This window comes from Diceros bicornis, chromosome 23 (genome assembly GCF_020826845.1).
Source record: "Diceros bicornis minor isolate mBicDic1 chromosome 23, mDicBic1.mat.cur, whole genome shotgun sequence".
NCBI lineage: Eukaryota > Metazoa > Chordata > Mammalia > Perissodactyla > Rhinocerotidae > Diceros > Diceros bicornis.
The window spans coordinates 47,639,769-47,665,613 of NC_080762.1; the positions used below are offsets into that span (position 1 = coordinate 47,639,769).

At 37.6% G+C, this 25,845-nt stretch overlaps 1 protein-coding gene across 1 annotated transcript in view; it reads left to right on the top strand.

Annotated features, from left to right (window-relative positions):
* Nucleotides 1-25,845, top strand: part of CEP162 (centrosomal protein 162) — an 89,983-nt gene that overhangs the window by 30,870 nt on the left and 33,268 nt on the right. The window contains exons 12-21 of the mRNA XM_058566688.1: nucleotides 3,120-3,402; nucleotides 4,271-4,532; nucleotides 11,351-11,484; nucleotides 11,746-11,973; nucleotides 12,480-12,620; nucleotides 14,703-14,815; nucleotides 16,692-16,797; nucleotides 22,015-22,141; nucleotides 23,370-23,533; nucleotides 24,289-24,393. Coding sequence (XP_058422671.1) covers nucleotides 3,120-3,402; nucleotides 4,271-4,532; nucleotides 11,351-11,484; nucleotides 11,746-11,973; nucleotides 12,480-12,620; nucleotides 14,703-14,815; nucleotides 16,692-16,797; nucleotides 22,015-22,141; nucleotides 23,370-23,533; nucleotides 24,289-24,393 — 1,663 coding nt within the window. The remainder of the gene's footprint in view (nucleotides 1-3,119; nucleotides 3,403-4,270; nucleotides 4,533-11,350; nucleotides 11,485-11,745; nucleotides 11,974-12,479; nucleotides 12,621-14,702; nucleotides 14,816-16,691; nucleotides 16,798-22,014; nucleotides 22,142-23,369; nucleotides 23,534-24,288; nucleotides 24,394-25,845) is intronic.

Below are 25,845 nucleotides of genomic sequence, written 5' to 3' on the forward strand. Positions count from 1 at the left end.
TGAAATATTTCTGTGAAAAGCTTGTGATCCATTCATGCATTCATTCACCCGTTTATACCCATTTATGTCTTCAGCAGACACATTTTGAGCCCCTTCTTGTGCCACATCCTCGTCATGTAAATCCACTTGCAGTGATTTCTTGGCCTTTTTTCCTCATTTGTACTAGTTGAGCAGAAATGATGCAGTGAAGCTTACACTGAAACTCATCTGCTTGAATGCTAAGTATAGTATTCTTCCAGTGATCTACAGTGCTAGTTATTATTTTTGTAGGGCAGATTGTGCTCATTCGTCATTGCTGTTTGGGGCTGAGTGTTACTGGAGAGATTTTCTACAACATCTTGTGTCTTTGTTGGCATAGGTGGAACCGTTTTACTTTTGAATTCTAAAACATAGATTTTTACATTTGTGTTTAAAAGCTGAAAATAAGTATACTTGCATTAAAGGCATAACAAAAATTATAGAAATATCAGTGGTATAAACTTTAGTACATATATCTGAAAACTCTTTAGTAAACTATAGGGTAAATAATCTTAGCTGCTGTAACAGATATTCCTTGAAATTTTAGTAGCTTAACATCATCAAAAATTTATTTCTTGCTCATACCTATTCCCATGTGTGGCAGTGGGTTTGGGGTGGTCTCTGCTCCACGCAGTCGTTTAGGGACCAGGCTTCTGCTGTCATCAACACTTGGTTTTAAGGTTGTCATGGCCTCATCCACCCAGTCAATAAGCGGGAGAAAAAGGATGGTTTAGCATACTTTGTCTTAACTGCCTCAACACAGAAGTATTACATCACTTCAGCTGACATTCTTTTGGTAAGAACCAGCACATCTAGCTAAGATCTAAGAGGGCTGGGAAATGTGGTTTCCTTGTGTGCCCAGGAAGGAAAATAAAAAATGAGTTTGATAGGCATCTAGCCAGTCTCTACCAGAATCTACCCTTCTAATAGCCAAGTACCCATTTCACTCTTCTTCATATACAGACCCACTCACCCGCTCCCCAAAGCAGGCAGCCCAAAGTCCCATTCAGGACTGTATCCTTCTGAAAGGCCGGGATTTCCAAGTGAAGCATGGTCCTCTCCATCAGTTTTGATTGTGGCTGCTCATTGTTTACTAATCGATGAATTAAAAAGACAAGTTATATACTTCCTCACCTCCACCCAATACGTAATGGTGAAACTGCAACAAATACTCCCGTTCAGAATGAAAGGAAAAGAATAAGGAAAATACTGAAATTGGTATTGCAACTTTGAAATCCACTGGTAAGGTGTTTTAAAGATCCCTCACCTTGCAGGTGGGGATCTTCCTTAATGAGGCCATCATTCTGCTCTTAAGGAGGAACTGTCTTATAAATATGTCATTCCACATAGCTCCTGGTTCCACTTCGTGGAGGGCTTGTCTTGTATTTTATTGCCCTTGGCCACAGCTGCAGTGGGTTTTTGGGGGAGGATATGCCCGTCTTGGAGGATGCGCTCCTTTCTCAGTGCCCTTCCTGCCTGTAGGTGGTTTTAAGACTCCCAGTCACTGGCTTTTTTTTTTTTTAAATAAGGTTGTGGATTCTTTAGCATTACAGTTCCTTCATAAAGTTTAGTAGGCTCCTGATCTGTCTGGTTCCAGTCAGTCCCATGTGCCAGTAACGACACTTCAAGTTGTTTGTTGGACAGAGATTTTAAATCTACTTGATGTCTTTGCTTCCCTGTCCCTCTATTTTTTCCCTCAATTTAATTACAGCTCTCTGGATATTATAGGGAACAATAACCTTAGTGGGACGATGACATTTTTAATGTGATCTTTGCCAAGGGACTGAGTCACTCTTTTCAACCGAGAAGTCTCATGACATCTTGCTTTTTTGTAGCATTTTTCAATGCCAGATCTTAATATTTGAGTCTCGACACAGAGAGTGGACCCAAGAGGCCCTGAGTTTCTAGATTCTCTCTGTTCCCTTTGATTTCTTCTTACAAACCAGCCCATTCTATCTTGAGCTTGTCCTTCTTTTAATAATATCTTGTCACAAGTAGCCAATAGTAGCTAGTACTTAAAAACTCCCTTTACTCTCTGGCCATTTCTCTTAGTTCCCCAGACTCAGTAGGCATGTGGTCTGCCTTACAAACTATTGTAGGTGACAGTTTAGCAAATGTTTTGCCAGCGTAAAACATGGGATGCCACCTCTCCAGCCTCTATATCAGTTTCCTTGCCATGCAAAACCCAAGCACTAAGCCAATGACACATTATTTAGGTTCTTGTCACCATAGCAGTCACATTCTAAAGGCCAGAACTGTCACATGACCCCATCTAGATGCACGGCGGCAAGGAAAGGTAGTTTAGTTGGTACGCAGCAGAGAGGAAACAGTTTTGATGAACGTCTAACTAGGCTCTGCTGCTAGGAAGAAGGAAAGAACTATTATATTTTCTGATGATTCCATGTACTTTAGAAGCTTCTAGCAGTTACTGAGAGGCCAGTCTACCTTACATGAAGATGGTAGCCTCTTAAACTTTCCTTTTGTTTTATAAATTACAAAATTAAATGACATGATTAAGTAGTTTGAAATAACAGTATCCATATTTTTAAAGCCCCCATAATATGCTGATATTTAACCATATTTAGAACATTTCCTTAAGGGATAGTTCCCATATTTTTAAAATCTAATAGTCTGAAATGTTAGATTGCATTTAAGTGTTTTAAACCACAGAAATTATTTTATTTCAAAATTTTAATGATTTTTCTGTTTTACTTTAAAATTTTTCCTATACTGTGATGAAATTTATGCTTTTTAATATTTATGTTCTATACCTCATTGACATAAATTATGATTACTTGTTTAGTTTCTTCTAGAAATGTATAAAATGTTTTTTTTCTGCTTTAAATGCATGTTGACTTTATAAGATATTATGGATAAAAGATATATTACAAAAGTTTATTTAGAAATTCATATTTTATTTATACAAAAGCAGTCTCAGTCTTGTTTGGTTTCTCTTTCCTTTGAAGTAGGTCTCAGAGTCAGCCATGTAACCCCTTATATTATATTAAATATATATATAGTGTGTGTCTATATTTATGTTAATAAAATTGATATTTGAAGAGTCATATAAGGTCTATTCTCTGTCCTATTTTGTTTTATAGCTATAAGAAACTGGCTGATAGTAAAGACACTAAATTTGTAAGCTCTTTACCCATTAAGATGAACCCAAATGTTATGTCTCAAGAGTCACGAAATGTGAACCAGTTTTTTGATAAAAATGAAGAGAATGTGATTTTACAAAAGACAACAAATGAAAGTATAGAAAATAGCTGTCCAAGAGTAAATGCTACAGAAGAACATGTAGATAAAATGTACCTTGATATTTTAAAGAAAAAAATATCTGTTGGTCCTTCATTATTACCTCAGGATGACAAAATAAATAAAGTAAGTGTTTATAATCTAAATTGATTTTACTTATTGATAAATGCAGTTATATAAGTACTATTGATAAGCATGTACTTAGGCTAGTGGGATTTATTACGTGCTAACCTCCACATAAATCCTGGATGTTTGTGAGCAGTATTTATTATAACACCCTGCAGTCCCCACATTCAAAAATACCATTCTAGCATTAGCTTTCTTTTAGAAGCCATTCTTTACATTTTTCATTTTTTCAGTAAACATAGTCCAGAATTTGAGTAGTGTAAGAAAGTAAAGTTTATTCATCATTCTAGTGCTTTTCATTCAATCTTTTCTGCTAAAGTAGGTAAGTTGACATTTCTTATAAATGCTTTAGCAACTGCTGAGAAGCTTATATTTCACTGTTCTTTTTTTTTTCTGTTCTTGATCTATTATGATTCATAGTTTTCATGATCCCAGTATTCTGTTTTTATTTTACAATTTTGAATTATGTGTTTACCATAAACTATCTCCAGTTCTTTGTGGAATAAGGCAAGGTATCACTAAATTTTTATCTTGAGAAACCTGGAGGAAAAAAAGATAAGATTTTATGTCATTTCAAAATATGTTCTTCCCTGTTCTCTTCCGTGTTCATTCTAGTAATTACACATCTTGCTTTCTGGCAAGCTTATTTTGTTTTATTATTTGCTTTGTTTTACTCCTGACTTTGAAGATGTGCTTCAAAATACTAAAATTTCAATGAGTTAGACTTAGAGAACTTTAATGTAGTGGTTTGCCTTCTACAGACTACGTTACTTCATAATCACTATGGTTTTCCATCTGTTAAATCTTCATTTACACCCATAGCTGAAGTCCATTTAAGTGCTAAAGAGTTTGTACTTGTTCTGCACAGATTTTTAAACCTCAACTCGGTTCTGGAGATGAAGGAGCTGTGATTGGTAAACAGGTGTCGTACAAGAAGGCCAAAAGTGCACCTCCTTTACTTAAAAGAAAATCCCAGAGTGGATTATATGCATCAGTTAGGAGCTCAGGCTATGGCAAATCCTGTTCACCATTCAAGACATTTTCTACTCTTGAAAAGAAAACTTCAAAGGACATTATGAAAAGCAAAAACTTGAGATCAATTCCCACCTCAAATCAAGCGAGGAAAAAAGGTAATCATCTACTCTTTGTAATAGAATTCTCTGCATATAGTGTATTATTTTACTTTTCTTGTTCTCTACTTTCCCTATTTCCTTCTTTGAACTTTCCATATTCATAGAAAAAAATTAATCTTAAGGTACTATGTTCCAATTCTGAAAGATTAAATTTACAGGAGGTTTTCCATCATTAGTTCTAGGCTTTCGCAAATGAGACCCATAAAGTATAGGAAGTGAATAGAAGAGAGGAGAGTCAAATCCCTCCTCGTCTGGTTGGCTTTGTAATATCCAAATGTTTACCAAAGGAGAGCTAAAAATTCAGAATGCAAGTGGCAACCTACAAATGAAGGTTGATACAAAGATTATCTAGATATTGGTTCTTTGTAGACTTGGAGAGGCAGGATGTTTTATATGTCACCTAATGTATATTGTTATACATCACAGTGCCTCTGTTAGTTATTTCCTAATGTAGTCATTTATATTGACAGTAGGAAAGGGTAATTTTCAGCTTAAAAGCCCATGAAGCTATTAAAAGAAGTAGAAATGTGCAGGTCAGACCAACATTTCTGCTACCTTTAGACTCCAGTGGAGAAGGGAGAATAATGGAGCCAGAAGCACGTGTCCTTTCCTTTGTGATTACATTGAAGGGGTGACCAATTTCGCCATTGTTGTATGGTGATAGTTGTCAGAGGAGAACTACCCTCATCAGAAAATTTATTTCTAGCTTAAAGTGTCTTCCTTTGCCTTTCCCTACAACTGTCAATTCCAGGACCACTTTGACTCTATTTAAAATTCTTTAGGCATTACAGACTCTCCTGTCTATGTGGGTGTGTACTTGCTGCAGCGACCTGTGCACGTAAGATGGAAGGGCTAGAGCTGATCTCTGTCAGAGTGAAGGAGGACAGCAGTAGGGTTGGTTGTTCTGGAGAGACAGGAATATGATTCTATGCGATTAATACAAGCATCCTTTCCTCTTGTTCTTAACCTAGGGACCTCTAATCCTTCCCCTAAGGAGTCTTTTGTGTTCTCTTATTTTTCTGTGGAACATCTGCTTGTGATGTTGTCATCTACTCATTGTTATTAATAATTAACTGCTCATTGGATCTAGTGCTTAATATTAAGAAAAAACACTTGGAACATTTTTCAAACTTTGTAATCATCAAGAGGAGTGTGAAATTTTTCAGTGATGTTTTAAGAGTATTCATTCTATACTTTTGGGAGTAGGAAAATAAAAATTTTGTTTTTAATATTATTTATTATGTTTATTTTATATAAATTAATCCCCAACACTTTTGAAGTTTACTTTATCCAAATTCATTCATTTAACAAATATTTTTTGAGCACCTACGTTGGTCCAGGCCCTGTTAGAGGCCCTTGGGATACATCAGTAAACAAAATGGGGAAAGATACCTCCCTTCCCCCATCTCTGTGGAACTTTCATCTGAGGAGGAGAGACAGACATTTAATAATAAGCATAATAAATAAGTAAATGATGTTATATGCTAAGGAAAAATAAAAAGTAGAGCAAGAGTGTCAGTGCTGGAGTGGGGCAGGTCACAATTTTAAATAGGATAGACAGAGTAGGCCTCACTGAGAAAGATTCTTTTGAACAGAGACTTAAAGGATGTAGGGAATTGCCTCTGTGGATATCTGGGGGAAGCATATTCCAGAAAGATGAAACAGCCAGTGCAAAAGTCCTAAAGTAGGGAAGAATGCCTGGCATGTTCAAGGAATAGCGTAGAAGCCCGTATAGCTAGGGCAGAGTGAGCAAAGAGGGTGGTAGGAGGTGAGATCAGAGAGTCAAAAGGGCAGGCATATATAGTTTTTCTAGGGCATTTTAAAGACTTAGGCTTTTACTCTGAGTGAAAAAGGTGAGCTGCTGAAAAGTTTTGAGATGGGAGTGACCTCTTCTGACTTATCCTTTAGATGTTTTTTCTGGCTCCTGTGTTGTAGATCATATACATATAAATATATACACATACCATAGGGGGCTTCAGAAGAAGCACAGAGACCAGTCAGAAGGTGATTTTAGGAACCCAGGCTAGAAGTGATAGGGCTTGAACCAGGATGGTGGCAGTGGAGGTAATGAGAAGTGGGTTGGAAAAGGATATACTTAGAAGATAGAACCAAAAATCCAGAAGATTGGTTGGGGGTTTGAAAGAGGAGTCATGGATGATGCCAAAGTGTTTGGGTTGAGCAGCTGGAAGAATAGAGTTACTATCCAGCCGGGATGGAGCAGGCTGTGGTAGAGTAGACTTGGGGGTGGAGGGAAGATCAGGAATTTAGTTGTTGAGGTGATAATTTTGAGATATTTGTTCTACATGCAAGTGGAGATGACAAGGAGGCAGTTAGAAAACTGGCCTTCAAGAGGGAAGCATGAGCTATAGATAGCATTTGGGAAATGTTGTTAAAAACTAATATTTTTTAAAGCCATGAGAGTGACAAAGATGATCAAGAGAGTGAACATAGCTAGAGAAAAAAAGCAAAGCAAGGCTGAGCCCCAGGCATGCTCACCTTAGGAGGTCAGGGAGAAGAGGGGAACCTGCAGGAGGACGGAGTGAGGCTGGAGGACACCTGAGTAGTGGGGTCCTGAAAGCCAAGTGAAGACAGAGGACAGAAGAGAATCGATCTGCTCTGTGAGTTGCTGCTGAGAGAGGAAGAAAGATGAGGACCAACAACTGACCTTTGGGCTTAGTGAGGAGGAGGTCATCAGTAAATTGGACAAGCAGTTTCCATGGATTTGTGGCTGTAAAAGGCAAATTGAGTGGGAATAGGAGTGGAATTGGATGCTTCAAGTTATAGCCCACCCTGGAGGAAACGGTGTAAAAGGCAGGGGACAAAGGGGGTAGTAGCTGGCATGGAAGTGGAGTCAAGAGAAGCCTTTTGTTTTGCTTTTAATGGGAGGGGATAATAGTATGTTTATGCTTTTTGGGAAGATTCAGTAGACAGGAAACAATTCCTGAGGGAGAGAGGGGGGAAGAATTGCTGGAGCAACGTCCTTGACTAGAGGAGCTGTAGTGGGGTCCAGTGAACATTGGAAGAGTGGCTTTAGGTAAGAACATGGACAGTTCATCTGTGGAAGCAGATGGGAAGCAGGGAGATGTGGGTACAGATACTGGTAGGTGGGGAGAAGTGGTGAGAGAATGGATGATTTCTTCTGACTGCTTCCATTTTCTCTGAAAAATAAAACGCAGTGTTATTAGCTGGCCGTGAGGATGGGGTGGGGTCTTGGAAGAGAGAAGAGAAGACGTGAAATAGCCATCCAGGAGGGTTAGACTGCCAGCAGAAGGAAGACTCTACTTGAAGTTAGTGATCAGGAATTTAAATTGAGACCAGGCAGCGTGTGTGTGTGTGTCTCTGTGTGTATTTGTGTGTGAACAGCCATGTTTCGATGCACAATTGTAGGTGTTGGGTAGTTGTATAGTTGGATTTACCGAGGGGAGTATTTTTTGCCAAATGAGTACAATGAACTGAGATAGGAGCACCAAGGGAGCTAAGGACGTATATGGAATTTAAGTTGAGTAATGAAGGAAGAAAGGACTTCAGGGGGTATGGTACAGTACGAAACAGGTAGGATCAACAGACTGAGTCCCATTGGGGTCAAAAGATTGTTGGAATCCAGGTCCCAGAGGATGTGAGGTGGGAGAGAAGATTGATAGAGAGTAAGCGCCTAAGGCTGTGTGCTACTAGTAATAGGACAAGACCTCGAGGTGAGAGTGAGGAGCTGAGGTGGAGAGAAGTATAAGGAACCGGAAGCCGGGAGTTGAAAGGATCACTTGTGAGTATATCAAAAGGACTGAGAATGAAGCCAACAGTAACGTCACAGTGGGTGGAAAAGCAACGAGGAGGATGTAGAGGTTGGTAGATGAAGGCAACAATATTTTTATGAGTATTTTTCCCTACTTCAAAATTTTGTAATATTTGTGACTACCAAAATAAAAATAAAACACATCACAGAAATTTATATTCAAGTATAATGATACACTATGACTATCTGTTTTTATACTGAGCTACTTTTTCTCATTAGACTATCTATCAAGTATGATTTTTTTATCTCAGTCTTTTTATTGAAAAATTGCCCAGAGCAATTTTAGTTTTATTCAGAAGAGCTGTAATTCCTTTACGAAGGTTGTTTCTTGTCACAGGTTGCGTTCTCCAAGAAGCAGACTCAGAAATGGAGATTGGTGTACAGAAAGTCTAGAGAATGTACTTGGGACCAATACTGGTTAAGATGGAAAAGAAGGCCAGCAGCTGGGGCTTACCCACCTAAAAGGCTTCTCTTTTTCCGTGTAACAAAGAGGCCAGGGGTAGGCAGTTCAGAGCTGGTGCAGCTGTGCAAGCAACCAGGTCCCTTCTTTCCTACTGCAAAATCCTTAGTCTGTGACTTTTGTCTTCCTGTCGTAAGATGGCTACTCGGCCTCCAGGCCCTGTCGTGAGGAAAGGTGGAAGGTAGAAGGTCCATGCCAGTTAAATTGTCAGCTTCTTAATGAGGAAAGTACACTTTCCTGGAAGCCCCATGTAGGAAGATTTTGCTTTCGTCTTATTGGCCAGAACTTTGATCTTGTGGCTACCCCCATTTGCATGGAATCCAGAGAAATGAGTATTTTTAACTTGGCACATTGCTGCCCCGGGCAAAATTAGTTTTCCGTTCATAGGGAGGAAGAGGAGATTGACAGCTAGCAGTACCTGCCATGTTGTGGTTTTCCTTTTTATTCTAGATGAATTTTCTTTGGCTATTAGCTCTTGTGTTTTTATTTTTAGACTAAAAATTTTATTGTCATGAAAGGAATAGTTGCTCATTATTTAAATTAAAAAATACAGAAAAGTAAAAAGAAGAAAGCAGTGATTTAGCCAGAAACAACTGGTGTCACGCGGAGTGAGTATCATTTCAGGCTTCTCACTGTGTATGTACTTACGCAGATAGCAGAAAGCATGGATGAGTAGATGGAAGGCAGGAGAGAGGCTGACATATGGATAAATGGACAAAACATTCTATAAGAACGGGATCATACTTTACAAGTTCTTTTTAAATCTAGTTTTACTTAATTTATAAGAAGAAAAAAAGTTTCATCCTGAGAAATATTATGTCCCAAAAGATCCTTTTAAGAAAATAGAGTATGAAAACCCCTCAAAGGTTCCCAAAACTGTGTTGTTGTTTTTAATTGCATTTTTCAATTTTATCCATTATCAGTTTTCCCTTCTATGAAAGAAAAGGTAGTGAAACTCTTACATCTCCTACTCACATGCCTCTGTCCCATTTTTGTTTTATTTTTACCTGTTCAAGATATATTTATTATATTCTCCCCTCAGCTTTTGAATTTAGATCTTGGGCCTGATTATTAAAGATGTTGAATGTTTTGCACCAGTTCCTTAGCCACAGTTTTTTCATTCTGAAATTATTTTGATTGATTTCTTATTTGACTGAATTTTCCTTCAAGAAGGGCTCATGAGTTCCAAATTCTTCAGTGTTTTCATGTTTGAATTTAATATCCAAGCAAATTTCATTCCATATGTAAAGGGAAAAGATACTGTCCATGTACCATTATTGAAAATAATCACTTAGAGAAATCAAAATTAAGAACTCAGGAAGGCAGAATTCTGGCATAAAAGCCTTGGCTGAGTGCAGCTTGAACAAGAGCCACTGCCACTCTCAGCTGCCACGTCCTAGGGAGAATCAGTGCCAGCAGATCATACCCCATACATTGGCCATCTTAATGGCCCTCCAGTGACTGGGAAGGATTAATGTCTCCTCTTCCAGTGACTCAAACAGTTTCTTTGTGAATGCTTTAAGAAATTTCTCTAGGAAACCTTCTACATCAAACAGTCCAATTAAACATGGTTACTATTCTATAAGGAAAACCTTTGCATGCCTGGAAAAAAGATTGAAAAGAAACCTTTGGGTGAGGTGCTATTGGTGACTTGTTTCTTCTTTTGACTTTTCTGTATTTTCCAAATCTTTAATAACCATGTGTTTCACTTTCAATGAAAAAGTAAACTTTACATTTAAAAAGTTAGCATCTTGAAGAAATTATATTAAAAATATAAATTTCTAATTCTTCATGTACCTCTAAGGCAATGAGATAAACATTTACTGAGTGTTCAGCTCAGAACCTGTAAGCATTTGAATGTGGGCCTCACGATCTCTTCTAGATATTTCCCTTAAACATTTTTTATTATTAACTGACTAATTTATTGGCCTTAGAATTGTTTCTGCTGGTTGGGGATTCACAAGGTAAATTAAAAGCTGAAAATTTGACCAGAATATATATTAATCACGTTTTTTTTCTAATTTCAAATATGTTATCAGGGTACTATAGCAGTATAATTTTATACTTTTTAAAACAAACTCAGACTAGCTGTTATAAAATTTCCATGCAATTTATATTGTTCCATTGATACTATAATATCTTGATATACATTGCTTATAAAAAATGTGCTTTGAAAACACACTTAATCTGAACTAAAATGCTTCATAGAGTTATCAGCTGCTCTTGGATTCATCATTTAGATGTTCTTGTTATTGCTATGAACATTTAAAAGAATAATTTATCTACAAGTAGCAAAGCCTGAAATGATCCCAATCCACATTCTCCTCACATTTATTTCACTCCATTTGTCATTTGATATGAGTCTTGGGTCAATTAGCCTTCTGTGTCAAATTGAAGAGAATGATGATTATGGTTAGCGGTTCTGATTGCAGAGAAATAGCTGTGTTGCTATTATACATCAGCCTGTATCTTAGTGTTCCGGTTGTATTAGTACTTATTGTTACAAAATTGCTGAATACACATTCAACTTTGTTTGCATTTTTATCCATTGTTTACAATATTTAGAAATCTTATCTGGAACAAAACTCATCACACCTGCAGCTTTGGGTAAACCAGCTCCCAAAACTGAAAGTTGCCTGGCTACTCCTAAGAAATCTGAAGATCCTACAGAAACTGATTCCTGTGTTCAGTTTCAGAATGTAGGTATTGAATTTCAAAACAATATTCATAATGTTTTTGTGTTCTAAAATCGTATTAAAACTAGATTATAAATAATGAAATATTTATGAAATCGATTTTGCTTCAAGAGTGGTATTCTAATCACTGTTATTGAACACTTATTTTCTTATATAGTAGAACATTATTAACCATGTCATTTTTGTTCTTTGTGTTTTTTAACCGCTTGCGTTCGAATCTTTTATGTAAATCTGCTGTAACGAAGTAATGCTTTTCCTTAAAAGGATTCTTCAGGATGTCATGGTGGGAACAAGGAGAGAGAATTAATTATGTTTCAAAGAGTTCAGGAAGCAGAGGAAAAATGGAGGGGTGCACAAGCCCTAATTGAGCAAATTAAAGTCACGTTCTCAGAAAAAGAGAGAGAGTTGGAAAATAAGATGGAAGAACTAAAGAGACAACAGGAAAAGGAACTCTTCAGACTGAATCAAGACAATTATATTCTTCAAGCCAAGGTACTAGACACACTGTCCTATTTTTCCTTTCATTGATTAAAAAAGAACTTGTACTCCCTGCTATATGCATAGTCATCCTTTGTTCCCGGAGCTGTTTGGCTTGATGTATTTGTTCCGAGAGTGCCTCCTTACAGAAGAGCCTAAATCCAACCCCTGGGGGAAAAATCGAAATTTTAAATTGGCTCATTTTGATCGTTTTCTTCTGTTAGCAGTCCTTTCTAAAACAAATCCCTTAGTTCACTGTGACCTTCAAGGAAAACAAAGTTTCGGAAAGAACTGCTATGGAAGGTCTAGATTCCTAGTATGACACTGTAGCATTTCTGAGTTACTTCCATCACCAGACCCATCAGCACAGAACATCATTGTAATGATTTAGCTGTAGTTGGTGGTGTGTTCATTCCAGCATGTTACAAGGCAGTTTTAGGTCTATGCATCTTGAGTTTTCTGTTATTCTTCCTCACTTCATCATTTCCTTCCCCAAATAAAACTTCTGCATCTTCTCAAAGTTAAATAGCTTTGAAGAAACAAACAAAAAACAAAGGTGGTTACATTTTGGAGAAATAACTGATCCTGTCACTGAAGAAAAATTGAAGCAAATCCAAAAGGAAATACAAGAACAAGAGACACTTCTTCAGGGATATCAACAGGTATGGTGATTCTTCAGTGCAGCATAAGTTTGTTCTTGAGATCCTTTGATTATAAAAATAAGGCATATTAGAATATTTCTGTGTTCATTTAACTGGTAATGGGAATTCTGGCAAATATGAGGAAGTAATAAGATGACTAGTCTGCACATTTCTCTTGAGCAGAATTAAAGTGGTTAAGAGCATGAGTTTTGAATTCAAAGAATCTGGTTTTAAAGGAGGCCGGCCTGGCGGCATAGTGGTCATTTAACCACTCCGCTTCAGTAGTTCTGGGATTTGCGGCTTCAGATCTGTAATCACGGACCTGTACACTGTTCATTAAGCCATGCTGTGGCGGCATCCTATATACAAAGTAGAGGAAGATTGGCACAGATTTTAGCTCAGGGACAATCTTCTTCAAGCTGAAAGAGGAAGATTGGCAGCAGAAGTTAGCTCAGGGCCAATATTCCTCACCAAAAAAAAAAAAAAAGAATCCATTTTAGTCTTAGCTCACCACCTGCTCTGCAGTCTTGGGCAGATCATGTCTCTAAGCCAGTTTCTGCATCTGTGAGATGAAGATGATGATAATAGTGTCTCATAAGGTGGTTGTGAAAGTGAAATAAGACAGTGCAAACCAACCTCTCAGTGCCTGGCACTAGTAACCAATCAGTGAATGTCACTTCGTGTTATTTTCAATAGCTGTGTTCCTTAGAAACTGTCCTGTTTTTCTTCAGTTTTCTATAATGCTATTCAGTAGATAATATTGGCTAGTTTGGTATTATATTCAGAAATATGAACCTAAAATCAATTGCCAATGCCCTGAGAGTGAAACAAGTTTGAATTAAATGAGAGAAAATCTGTGTGTCCTGCAGAAAGCAGACATTTGCAGTGTGTGCTGGAATCTTGGTGATGTTGACCTGACAGCCAGCCAGCACAGGTTTAGTGATCTCCAGCATGAGACTTCATCTTAGTTTCTTTCCCCCACTCCCTTTTTTTTCTTACTTCCCTCCCCTTTTCTCCTCTTTCATTACCTGTTTCTCTTTTGACAACCGAAGCCTAAGGATTGCGCCTGCCAGTAGCAAGCATTGTCATCCAGGGACATCCAGAGAAAGCATTGCCACATCAGTGATTACAGTGTCCACTGTAAATGAAACAGAACTGATTTTGCAGGGCACTCTGCCCTAGAGTTAGTGAGACACTTCCAGACCCTTCAGCTGCCATTCTGATCTGGTGTATAGAAACTGGGTTTTAAGGAGGATTTCACAGACCCATAAATATGCTAATAACTACCCCCTCCCACAAAGGTAACACAAAGGTTATATATCTATGTATGTATTTATGTATTTTTCTGGGTTTCATTAGTTCTGCAAATATTTAAGCATAGACCATCTGCCAGGCTCTAGGCCAGACACAGTGAGACGGTCCATAGTTTTCATTAGATCCTCAAAGGTCCTTGGTTTTCATCAGATTCTTAATTTTAAAGAGGTTAATAAGCCAGAGCACCTAAGCCCAGATCGGTGGCTTCTCCCTCTGATCTCACTGTTTGGGTCACATTTAGCTCAAGCCTTGTGGTGAACTGGGTCTAGTCTCTGCTCTGCCTTGTCTTACACTTCCAGGAACACCCAGTCTCTAACTCCCTGCTCACAGGAAGCTTCAGAAACAAGCATGGGTGCCCATTGTGGCTACATCCAACTGCCTCACCACAGGAAGCCAGGGCAGAAACAGAAAAAAGGGGGTGCAGACAGTCCCAGTGGGTCTTTCTGCCCCTGGTCCATGCAGTCGGGAGGTGGTTATTCCTGCAGCCACTCACGCACTTACTTCTGTGAAATGTGGTGCATTATACTGACATTAGATTCTTTGCTTTTGGAGTTTTTGCAACTTTTTTTTCAAGGAAGCATTTTGAGCATTTTGGAAAATTGTTTTCGGATAACAGGTTTTCTTCTAAGATAATGGAAAGAGTTTGAGAAGATTTGCTTACTCAGAAACTGAAGAAATTTGAAAGACCTTAAAAATGTTTAAAGGATGTGTCTGTTGTGAACATATATATTTATGTTATATAAGTACTAGTGACTTTTAACTAAAATGTAATTTTCTGTTTATAAAAAGGAAAATGAAAGATTGTATAATCAAGTGAAAGATCTCCAGGAACAAAACAAGAAAAATGAGGAGCGAATGTTCAAGGAAAACCAGAGTTTATTCAGTGAGTTAGCTTCCTTAAAGTAAGTCCTTTTTAAGTTCTTAAAATCACATATACTTAGACCATTTCTAAGCATTTTATTGGTATATTAATAATACATTTATTTTTACTTAGAAATGAAGAAATTTTTACATTTATTTACAGTTTTGTAACTTCTATGTTTTTAATATTCACTGCATTTTTATTTTGGTGTTAGATGACTAGTACATACTTTAGTATTCCAACATATTCATATTTGAGTTTGACATCGGTTTAAGAAATTGAATATACAATATTCCTCTTGATCAGTCATTAAGCCTGAGATGCTTAACCATTTCCTAAGGAACCATGTGATTAATAATACTAAAAAATATATATCATACATTATCACTTAATGTCTTAGGTTAGATTCCATAGAAATAGAGTCTGAGATAGGGATCCTTGTGGAGATGATTTCCTAGAGGATAATGCTCAGGAGAAGGGGAGCAAGAAATGCAAATGGGGGAGTGGGGGTGGTAGAGGGAGGGAAGGTAAGTAAGAAGTGGTCTTAACTGGAGCCTGGCTTCATTCTGCTGTCGCCCAGGAGAACAGATTGCACCACAGAGTTGGTCTCTGGTTGAGGCAAGGTGGGGCAGCCTTTTATACCCCCAAGCCAGCCGGTCACTGGCTGAGGTGTCCCCAGGAAGGGGCTAGGGGATATCCTCCAGGGGCAGAGGCTAAGGGCTTTTCTCCAGAGAAGGAGAGCTTATGAATTGTTATCAAGCAGCACTCCCCATGGGAGGCTGATGGAGCACCAGCATCTACTTAGGCATCGTATTTCAGACTGTAACATCTTTTGGATATTCTACATTCAATTTTAGAAAAAGCTGAATCCACAAACAAGGGCAAGTTAGGGTACTGTCTTCCTTTAGGAAATGACTACGAGTTGTGCATCATTTCACATAAACACCTAATCACTCAGATAGGACTCCTCTCAGAAGAAGCTTCTCTGGCCATGAATGTCATGAATTAGTTACATTTATTCAGATAACTTCTTGCATTTTTTTGTTAGATAACCTAGGGCATAAGAGGCAGGGCTGCTGCTAGCTCATCCTGATCTTCATGCAGAATAGAAAAAGGCACATCTTATAGCAGACAAAGCTAGAAGGCACACAGCTGGGCAAGTGAGGGCACTTTTGTGTAAATTAGGGGGAAAAAAGACCCTTTCTGCTGGTGAATGTGACTGCAGGCCAATTGTGATAATCTGCACAGTTCTGATGCATGAAAGCATTTATATCTGCTTTCTTTGCAGATGCTTCAATAAAGTATTTTAAAATATCACATCTTATATTGCCTGGCTTTTAAAAAAGATCTATTCCAGGATCCAAAACTGAAGCTCTAAATGAACTTTCACAGTGAAATAAATGGTTTCTTTAATATATTAGAGTCACATGATCTTATGTGGATTCCTAAACTCCTTGTATAATGTCTCTGGAAAAAAAGGAAAAATGATTCTAAGTTCCAAATAGTAGACTGTTTGCTTTTGTTTGTCAGTTTCCATGTGTATGACTGGCCATTTGTGTTTCTCAGAGAAGAGTCTAGAATGATGTGAAAAGGAATACACACCACCACAGGAAAAATGTAACACATGTTTCTGGGACATTGATTTTTTTTCTCTGAGAATTGGGAGAAAATATTTTTATAGTACAAATAAACCAGTAATCTTAGGGTTTCAATTATTTTAGATTAAACATAGACATTTCCCTTAAAGTATACTTCTTTTAGTATTTTAATATTTTAGTCTTTAGATTAAACATACTTTTTCTCTTCAATGACTCACGTAGTCCCAACATCCACTAGAGTTTTTAATTTTTAAGAATTGAGTATTTTGCAATGAAAGGAGTACCTTGTAAAAAAAAAAAAATCTTTCTATACATCAGAGAACAAATGCACAGATGTCGTTTCCTGTCTCACGTAGTTGAAGATCCAGAGCCTACCAGAAACCAGAATTTCACAGATCTCTTAGCAGAACTGCGTGTAGCACAGGTAAGTTGCATCAGGATTTTAACTATTAGCAATAGTAAAGATTATTATAAAACTTCCTGTGTGTGTAAAAAATCTGTTTTTGTAATTTATGAATAAATAAGATCTATTTACAAATTTCATATGATTTAAAAATTAAGAAATATCTAAGATTAGCATTTAGCATACATGTGACCTTAATATAGAGAAAACAACATAATGCTGATTTTAGATGGCATCCTTTTTATAATCTAACCTCTTATTAAGCATTTATCACGTGGAGCCGTATTGGAGGCATAACCTTACTTAGGGCACGTATAGCTTGTTTCAAACAAATTCGCCATTGAAAATGTAAAGCTAAAATAGCACAATAATATGAAGATGATTGTTCACCTTAAAAAGTTAGTTGGCTTTTGCCTGTCTTCTTGAGCGGACTCTGCACTTCTAGAGAGCAGAGACTGTATCTACAAAATATTCGTATCCCACGTACCTAACACGAACATGAAATGCAATAGCTGCTCCATAACTTTGTTATTATTTTTATTCAAATGTATTATAAAGAATATGGCCTAGAATTTTCTAAAGCAATATTTATCAGTGGGAGAAGTTTTGGAGTATTGGGCAGGTTAATTCTATTTTAAGCATAACAATCCTATGTATTTCGTGATTTTTATCATCCCTGTCCCCAGGAACTATGTGTGTGTAGCACGCACCGGTCATTGTAACAATCAAAATCACTGCCACATTTCCAAACATCCCCCGTGGGAGGGCAGTTAATTTTCCCACTCCCTCCCATTAAGAACCATAGCACTGGGGCTGGCCCCCATGGCATAGTGGTTAAGTTCAGTGCACTCTGCTTTGGCAGCCCAGGTTCATGGGTTTGGATCCTGGGCATGGACCTACACCACTCATCAGCCATGCTGTGGTGGTGACCCACATAGAAAATAGAGGAAAGATTGGCACAGATATTAGCTCAGGGCACATCTTCCTCAGGCAAAAAGAGAGGGAGATTAGCAACAGATGCTAGCTCAGGGTGAATCTTCCTCACCAAAAAAAAAAACAAAAGAACCATAGCACTAAATGAAAAAGCCCATCCAGTCTACAGTCATGTGTCACTTAATGACAGGGATATGTTCTGAGAAATACATCATGTTGTGCAAGCATCCTAGAGTGTTCTTACACAAACTAGATGGTATAGTCTACTACACACCTGGGCTCTATGGCACTGATCTTATGAGACCACTGTCATATATGTGGTCCATCGTTGACTGAGATGTCATTATGCAGCACATGACTGTACTTGAATGATTATGTAAATTAGAAAATTCCAATTACATACCGCTTTTGACTATAAATAAATTAAATTAATGTAATTTAATATAAAAATATAATGATAAAAAATACAGGTTTTTGTAGTATATAAAATGCAGCTTCAAATATGAATCCATTAGGGAACTTCCTTCAGATGCATATGTATATGTATGTATGGAATGATTAACGAGGTAGATAGGTAGGCAGAAAGATAAAAAGAAAGAACCAAATAATTGGACCCCCCCTTGTCAGTAGGCCTCAAAAATTAGCAAGTTAAAAGAGAAATTAACGTTGGCCGTATTTTTATGAAGGCTTGGAAAAACATGTTAAGGTTTCAAGCATAGCATTAGCTTCATTCGAATGCTGTTATTAGTGACCTTTAAAAGTGCCATTTTGAACATATTTTTCTGACAAATAGGAAACTAAAATTGCAACTAAAAACACTGGAAAATGCTGGACAAAATATAATAAACGTTTTGTAAATGCATAACCGAGCTCTCAGGAAAGTACGGGAACTCTCTAGGGTCCGGAAATGAAAAAAGAATAAAAACCTCGCAGTAAGCATCTGCTCCTAGGCCGCCAGCTCCGTGACCATGGAGCTTGAGCTCTAAGCACAGGGGAGACAGGACGTCAGAGCGCCACATCCCTCAGTAAAACAGTGGACGGGGAAAGAATCTACCTCCCTTGTCAGGGACTGAGACATCAAGAAAGCTTTTCTTTCTTAACTTGATCTCTAGCTAGGGAGAGGAAAAGTCTCCTCTGCTGAGTGCCCATGCTTTACTCGTTCAATATAAATGTCATCCCTTCTGCTTGCACTTGTGGTTTAGTATTTGAATTGACGCTACCTGCAAGGGTTGATCGTGCTCAAACTAAGAAAACTGCCATAACCTGTGGTCCTGAGTCGATGATAACCTCTAGTGTGTCTAGAAGAGACAAACGTAAAACAGCTCTTAGAAGTATACACCCTGAACCCAGCTCACAAAGTATTCCTACAGATAAAATCCCACTGACAGTATGCTCACAGTCCAAAATTACCAGACCCAGAGAAACAATCCACCATGAGCAGGTGTGGGATGGTTTAATAAGCAGCAAGGTTAGAACCCTTGTAGAATTATTGAATAGACTGTAAAATAAATTGATTTAAAATGATTATATAAAATAAATGAGACAATATGAGGTGAGAACAAAACAGACTAGGCAAATTCAGAGAAAAATAAACAGAAGTCTGGAAACAAAATATATTCCTAGAAATTAAAAACTAAGTAGAAAAGTTAAATAGATGATCATACACAACTAAGAAAATAATTAGTAAACTGGAAGTTAGATTAAGGAAGTTAGAGTGAAACACAGAAAAATGGAGAATGGAAAGTATCAGATAGATGTTATAGTATAAATATTTTTAAAAGGTAATGGCTGAGAATTTTCTAGAAATGAATTCTGAAATTCAGAAAGCACAGTGAGTCCTGCTCAGGATAAAGAAGTAAAAATCTAAATTTAGGCCCATAATGGTGAAACTAGCAAAGGCAAGCAAAACCTTACAAAAAAATCAAAGGAAAGTGTTAGTTTAAGATAATAGTAAAAATTCTTTAGGGATTTGTTTATTTGTGCAAATACTGAAAAATGGAATATAAATATACCTTTGTTTTCATTCATTTTGGTATTCTGAGTTTAAATAGTTTTAGAGTAAAAACTGTTCATACTGGGATAAATCTGTAATATAATAATATCCATAATTGTGTACAGTCTAAATTATGCCCTAAAAATTAGTATCAATTAGTGTAGTCTTAAAGTGGAGTTGGTTCTTTATAAACTCTGGAGGGACACATACTAAAAGTGAAGGTCATGAGCCCTTTCCTTTTAGTGTCCCAAGGTGGGGAGGAGAATGAGGCTGATCACAGCTCGTTCATTCAGTCAGCCTTTAGCAAGCACCTGCCATGTGCCAGGCGCTGGCACTGGAAAAACAGTAGGTAAATAAGACAGGTGTGGATCTTGCATGCTAGGAACATGTATTCTAGTGGGGAAGACAGACAATAAGTAAACTAATGAAATAATTACACATAGAGGTAGTTCTTTGAAGAAAATAAAAATAGAGAATAATAGCAGGTGGGGCAGGGGGTGTAGGGTGGCATTCATTGGTGTGGTCTAGGAGACACTCCCCGAGAAAGTGATGTCTGAGTTAAGAGCTGAAGAGAAGCAGCAGCTAACCGTGCAAAGGTCGAGCCTTCCAGCCAGGGAAGAAGCACAAGCCCTGAGTCAGGAATGGGCTTGTTACCTTCCAGAAGCAGAGGCTTCTGAGACAGAAGTGGGTGAGTAAGGGCAAGAGTGGTGGAAGATAAGGTCAGAGAGGCAGGCAGACTCTGAATGTCTACATAGTAACTTACAAGGGAGGGAAAGTACCTGCCAGCCAGAAACCCGGTGCCCACAGGATTGACATGGGACACGCTGGCTTCATGAAGGTGGGAAGTCTCAGGCCCTGGACAGAAACAAGCATAGAGTGGACATCCATTTAAGCAGTGATTGCCTGAATGAACTCAAGATGTTTAAAGTTCCTTTGAATTCTGAAATTCTGGAATGCCATGAAGTAGACACTGCTAGAGGGCGTTTCTAAATTGATTGAACTGATTAAGTGAAAGGTATTTGCAGAAAGATACCTGAGTGTTCAAAAACTTGAAGAAACTCAATGCTCTCCTGAAAAGACATCTATAGAAGATCACACAGAAGATTAAAAAAAGAAATGATGTGGTTAAATCTGTGATGCAGCTAAAAACCAAGATTATACAATGCTGTATGAATGGGTTTATTTTCTTCGTAAGACTGGATTTAGATTGTAGGGTTGTGTGATACAGAATTTGTAAGAAATTTTATTTTGAAACCCAACTATGCCAAGTGTACTACTGTGAGTCCAAGAGTTTCTTCAGCAGTTGTGAGTTCAGTTCAATGTACATTTATTGAGTACCTGCTGTGTGCTTGGTGTCATAAAGTAAACAGGTAGTAAAATCAGTCTTGGTGCCCTTAGGGCTTTCAGCCTAACAAAGAGAAAAGGCATGTATACAAGTCAGTGTCATATGAAACAAAGTATAGACACCATACTAGAGGTGCAGTGAAAGTTGTGGGAATGCAGAGGAGGGATTATCAGCCTTATTTGAACTAAGCTTTGAAGGATAAGTATGATTTTGTCAAGCAGAGGAATGGGGGCTGTTGAGAGCAGTGTGGAATGGAGGGCATATTGAGAATTCAGTAAACAGCTTTTTGGTATGCCACGCACTTTTTGTGCATTTATGATACAAGAGTTAGCAAAATAAAGCCCTGCTTTCACGTAAATATATAATATGTCAGGTGTGATGAGTGTTGTGAAAAGAAAATAAAGCAACGTAGCTGTGCCAGGATGGGGGTTGATGTTTTAGAAAGAGTGATCAGAGCAAGCCTTCCCGGGGCTTCATTTGAGCAGAAATCCCGATGAAGGGCAGGAGCAGGCCACCTGCCCCTCGGGGGCAGTATATGACACTGAAGGTCATGGTAAGGACTTTGGGTTCACCCTGAGAGGGACGGGAGCCACCAGAGAGTTTCAGACAGAGGATTGATATTAACTGACTCTTTAAAACAATTCCTCCAGCTGCTGTGAGGACAATAGACTGTAGGTGCTGAGGGTGGAAGACAGACTAGTTAGGAGGTTGTTGCAGTCATCCAGGAGAGTTAGGACAGTAGATTAGAAGGTCTTTAAAGCTGTGCTGAGCTGGGTGATTAGGACTGATTCTAGTAGGCTGTAGGGAGCTATTAATAATTTGGGGGCAGGGAGAGTGATAAAATTAAAGCTAAAATTTAGGAAAAATAATGAACAGCAGTATTTATGATGCATTTGGGTGAAAGAGACTATACTACAATTTATTGTGGTTGGAAATAATTTGCTTTTGTATTTCTGTGAATATCAAGAAAGAAAAAAACAGTTTATTGGAAGACATCAAAAGACTGAAGCAAGACAAACAAGCTCTTGAAGTAGACTTGGAAAAAATGAAGAGAGAGAGAGACCAAGCCAAAGATCAGATTGCTTATGCCACAGGTACAACACTGATCTGAGCAGTTTACCTTTGTATTTGTGATTGTTCTAATTGAATTTAAGTAATAGCAGTTGGATAGTATAATCAAAATGCTATTCCTTCAAGTATATTCTAATTTTAGAAAAATTTTTTAATTAGTTATTAATAGGTATGTGCATTTTAGCAGGAATAATTCCAAGATCGAAGAAAATCAAAGATTATGTTGAATTCATGGCATTTTATGTTTATTTGTTTGCATGGCTGTCATCCCAGCTCAAATGTGACCTTCCTGAGGGCATGGTCTGTCTTTTTATCCCTGGGTCTGAAGCGTCGGCTCTCAAGTATTTGCCAAATGAACAAGTAACACTGCACTGTGTTTGTAGAAAACACGAGGATAAATATGGCATTCCCCGCCAGGGGGAACAAAGAGAGTGAGAATCCCGAGAAGTTTAATAGTAAAGAATTACAAATAAGCATGAGACAGGGTGCTAAATCAAGGTTTCAGGGAGGAGTGGCATTTGAGCTAGGTCCTGACACATGGTAAGATTCAGGAGTGAAGGAATGAGGGAGGCTGCTCGAGTGTGTTTCATGAGCATATTATGGAGTGCGTCTATGGATTGGAGCTCAGGGTGGCAGAACACAGGGCTGGAAGGGTAGATCAGAGGAGCCCTTGTTTGCCAACGTCAGTATCTTTCCTCTATGTTAGTATGATCTCCAGTGTAAGATATGTACAATAAAATCTACTTGCCTATTTGTAGGAAAATTACATTTACTTTCCTCATCTGTAAAACGGAATAATAATAATAGTACCCATCATACAAGTTTGTTGTGTTAAATAAAATCGTGCATAGTAAACACTCTTTAATGTTTGCGATTGTTACTTTTTAATATAATTATAGGAATTCTTCATTTTTATTATCTCTTGACTCTTAACATTTATTTTCCCATAGAAATGACTTTACTTACTTTTATAATGAAAGTCAATGAGAAAACAATTGATTTATCAAGAATTTCTGTGTAGCCCACTTTGCTATGAGTTTGAGGATTTGGACTATGAACACCATCGTCATCTCCCTTTGTTAATAGATTAAACTAGACGCTACCTTGCATACATCAGTTTTTTTTTGCCTCTTGTTTTTTCATAATGCTTTTATTAGGTTGGCATTGGTTTTCATTTAAAATCTTTTAGTTTAGTTTATTTTCATATTTTGAAAAATTACAATCAAGTTATTGAGTTACTTTATCTTATAGGTGAAAAATTATATGAAATAAAAATTTTAGAAGAAACACATAAGCAAGAAATAAGTCGTCTACAAAAAAGATTACAGTGGTATGCTGAAAATCAGGAACTTCTAGATAAAGACGCAGTGCGGCTTAAAGAAGCAAATGAAGAAATTGAGAAGCTCAAACTTGAGGTAACAGATCATCTCAGAATGTGTTTCTGTAGAGCCCTATTATCTTCAGCCGTCAGTTCTTCTTCACCTTTTAAGTGTCATTGAATCAATGCTCTGGACTCTATTAATTAAAATTACTGGTTTTGGTTTTAGTTTGCCTTTAGATGTAGTCTGTTATAGATTAGACTGAGAATAAATTCAAGCTCCTTATGAGCTGTGAGGTCCCGTGTGGTCTGAACCCTGCCTGCCTCTCCAGCCTCATCATACCACACTCCCACCAGTCACTCTCCTTCCGCCACACCAGACCTCCCTCTGATTCTTGAACATGCCAGGCTTGTTCCACTTGTTGTCTTGACCTAGATTACTTTGGCCTCAGTTCTTTCCATGTCTCACTTGTTCAAGTCGCAGCTCAAATTTCTACTCCCCAGAAAGACCTTTCCTGACCACCTTATCAAATGTGGCTGCCGATCCCGCTCCCTCTGACTCTTTCTTCCCGTTCCTTCTCTCTGTTTTATTTTCTTCATAGCACTTGTCACTATCTGAAGTTACTTTATTTACTTATTGATTTACTTTATTAGCTTATCAGCTGTCTTCTACTAGAGCATAGGCACCAGGAGAGCAGGGACCTGGCTTGTCTTGTTTGCCCTCCACATTTCCAGCACAGTGCCATATCTGGAAATTAATAAATGAATGAATACTATCATTATGCTTCTCTCCTGGTGTTTCTCTGGTATGTTTTAAATATGCTTCTTAACGTGTTCTTTACTTATTGATAGGTTGAGAAACTGAGAGCTGAATCTGCAAATCCGTCTATTCAGCAGAAGATACGTTCAAAAGATAAAGCAGCTGATGCCAAAAAAATTCAGGATCTAGAACGACAAGTACGTGTTCAGGGTAAATTTTCATTAAGGTATTTTATATACAGTGCATTTTTGTTTTCTCTTTTTTTTCAGAAGTTCCTACAAGATGTAGTCGACCTGGAAATTCTTGTTTTTATTCATGTATCTTAATACAGAACTGCCCTTACTTTAAATGTACTTGATATGCAGTATTTAAAGTAACATAAATAAAAGTAGTAAACAACGTCATTTTATATGTAATCTACAGCTTTTATCATTTTACATATAATCTATAGCTAAAAAATAAAGAAGTTTTAGACTAATGTGCCGTATTAGATGGTCGAGCGATTGATGAAAGGTTATTTTTCATCCCAGCTCTATTAGATACCCAGGAAGAAAGAAGCAGAAGTTGAAACTCTGGGTGTAGAGTTAGGATTTCTTCTCCTGAGGAAAGACAGGTGAGAGAGGAGTACAGGAACAGAGATCCTTGAGTTGGGAGCATGTTTGTAGTGCTTGGGAAGTGTTGTAAAACACCCTAGAAACGGAACATTCAGCCTCCTAAAGAGCTGGCCATAATTTTGAGCTCTTGCTCACTTGTTTAGGCTTAGAGATATTCATTTCATGGTCAGTGTCGCTAGGAGACCTCTTTAAAAAATCATATAGTGACACTCGTTAGGATAAAGACTTTTTTCATTGAGGTAGTTGTTTTGTGGGGTAGAATATTAACTCTTTCCTTCTGTTTTTAAGACTTTCTGTAATGTAGCATTTGTATTCATAACTAAATATTAAAACAAAATAAGAATTTCCAGTCCTGTTCATAAGGGGTCATGATTCTGTAGTCAAGTCGTGACACTTAAACGTACGGCTATTATTCTATCACAAACCCAAAACTGTGAGGTCATCACTGGACTGAATATTATCCCAGTTTTATGAGAAGAAGCAGAACTAAGCAAAAAATTAACTTTGTTACTTTTACAGGACCTGTTCTCATATGAAAAGATCTGATTTGGTAGTTTGGTTCAGTGGCCAGGAAAGGAACAGGACAAAGGTGGTTCAAAGAGCTAGAAATATTCTGAAATAACTCTAGTCCAGGATTGCTGGGCTCTTCTTCAGTGCTTAAGATTCAGATTAGCCAATGTAGAAGAAGCCGTCCAGCATGGTGAGAGAGAAGAGCAAAGGAACCACTTCTCCACTAGGTGACTTTAAGAGAAATAATGTAGAACTGAATGTCTGAGAGTAAAAACACAAAGCATGCTTAAAAGCAAAATTGACTTGAAATGGTGGTTCATATTGAGCAGAAAAAGTAACCTCTCTCTTTTATTAACATTTTCATTAAAAATTTATTAGTTTATCATCTTAAATTATATCTTTCTAAACTCTTATTCATTAACAGTATTTTGTATGGTTTGCTGCGTGCACATTTCAGATTGTATTAGTTTTGTTCCCATGAACATTTCTGTCATAATGATTTTAAACTTTAATATATGTTTTATA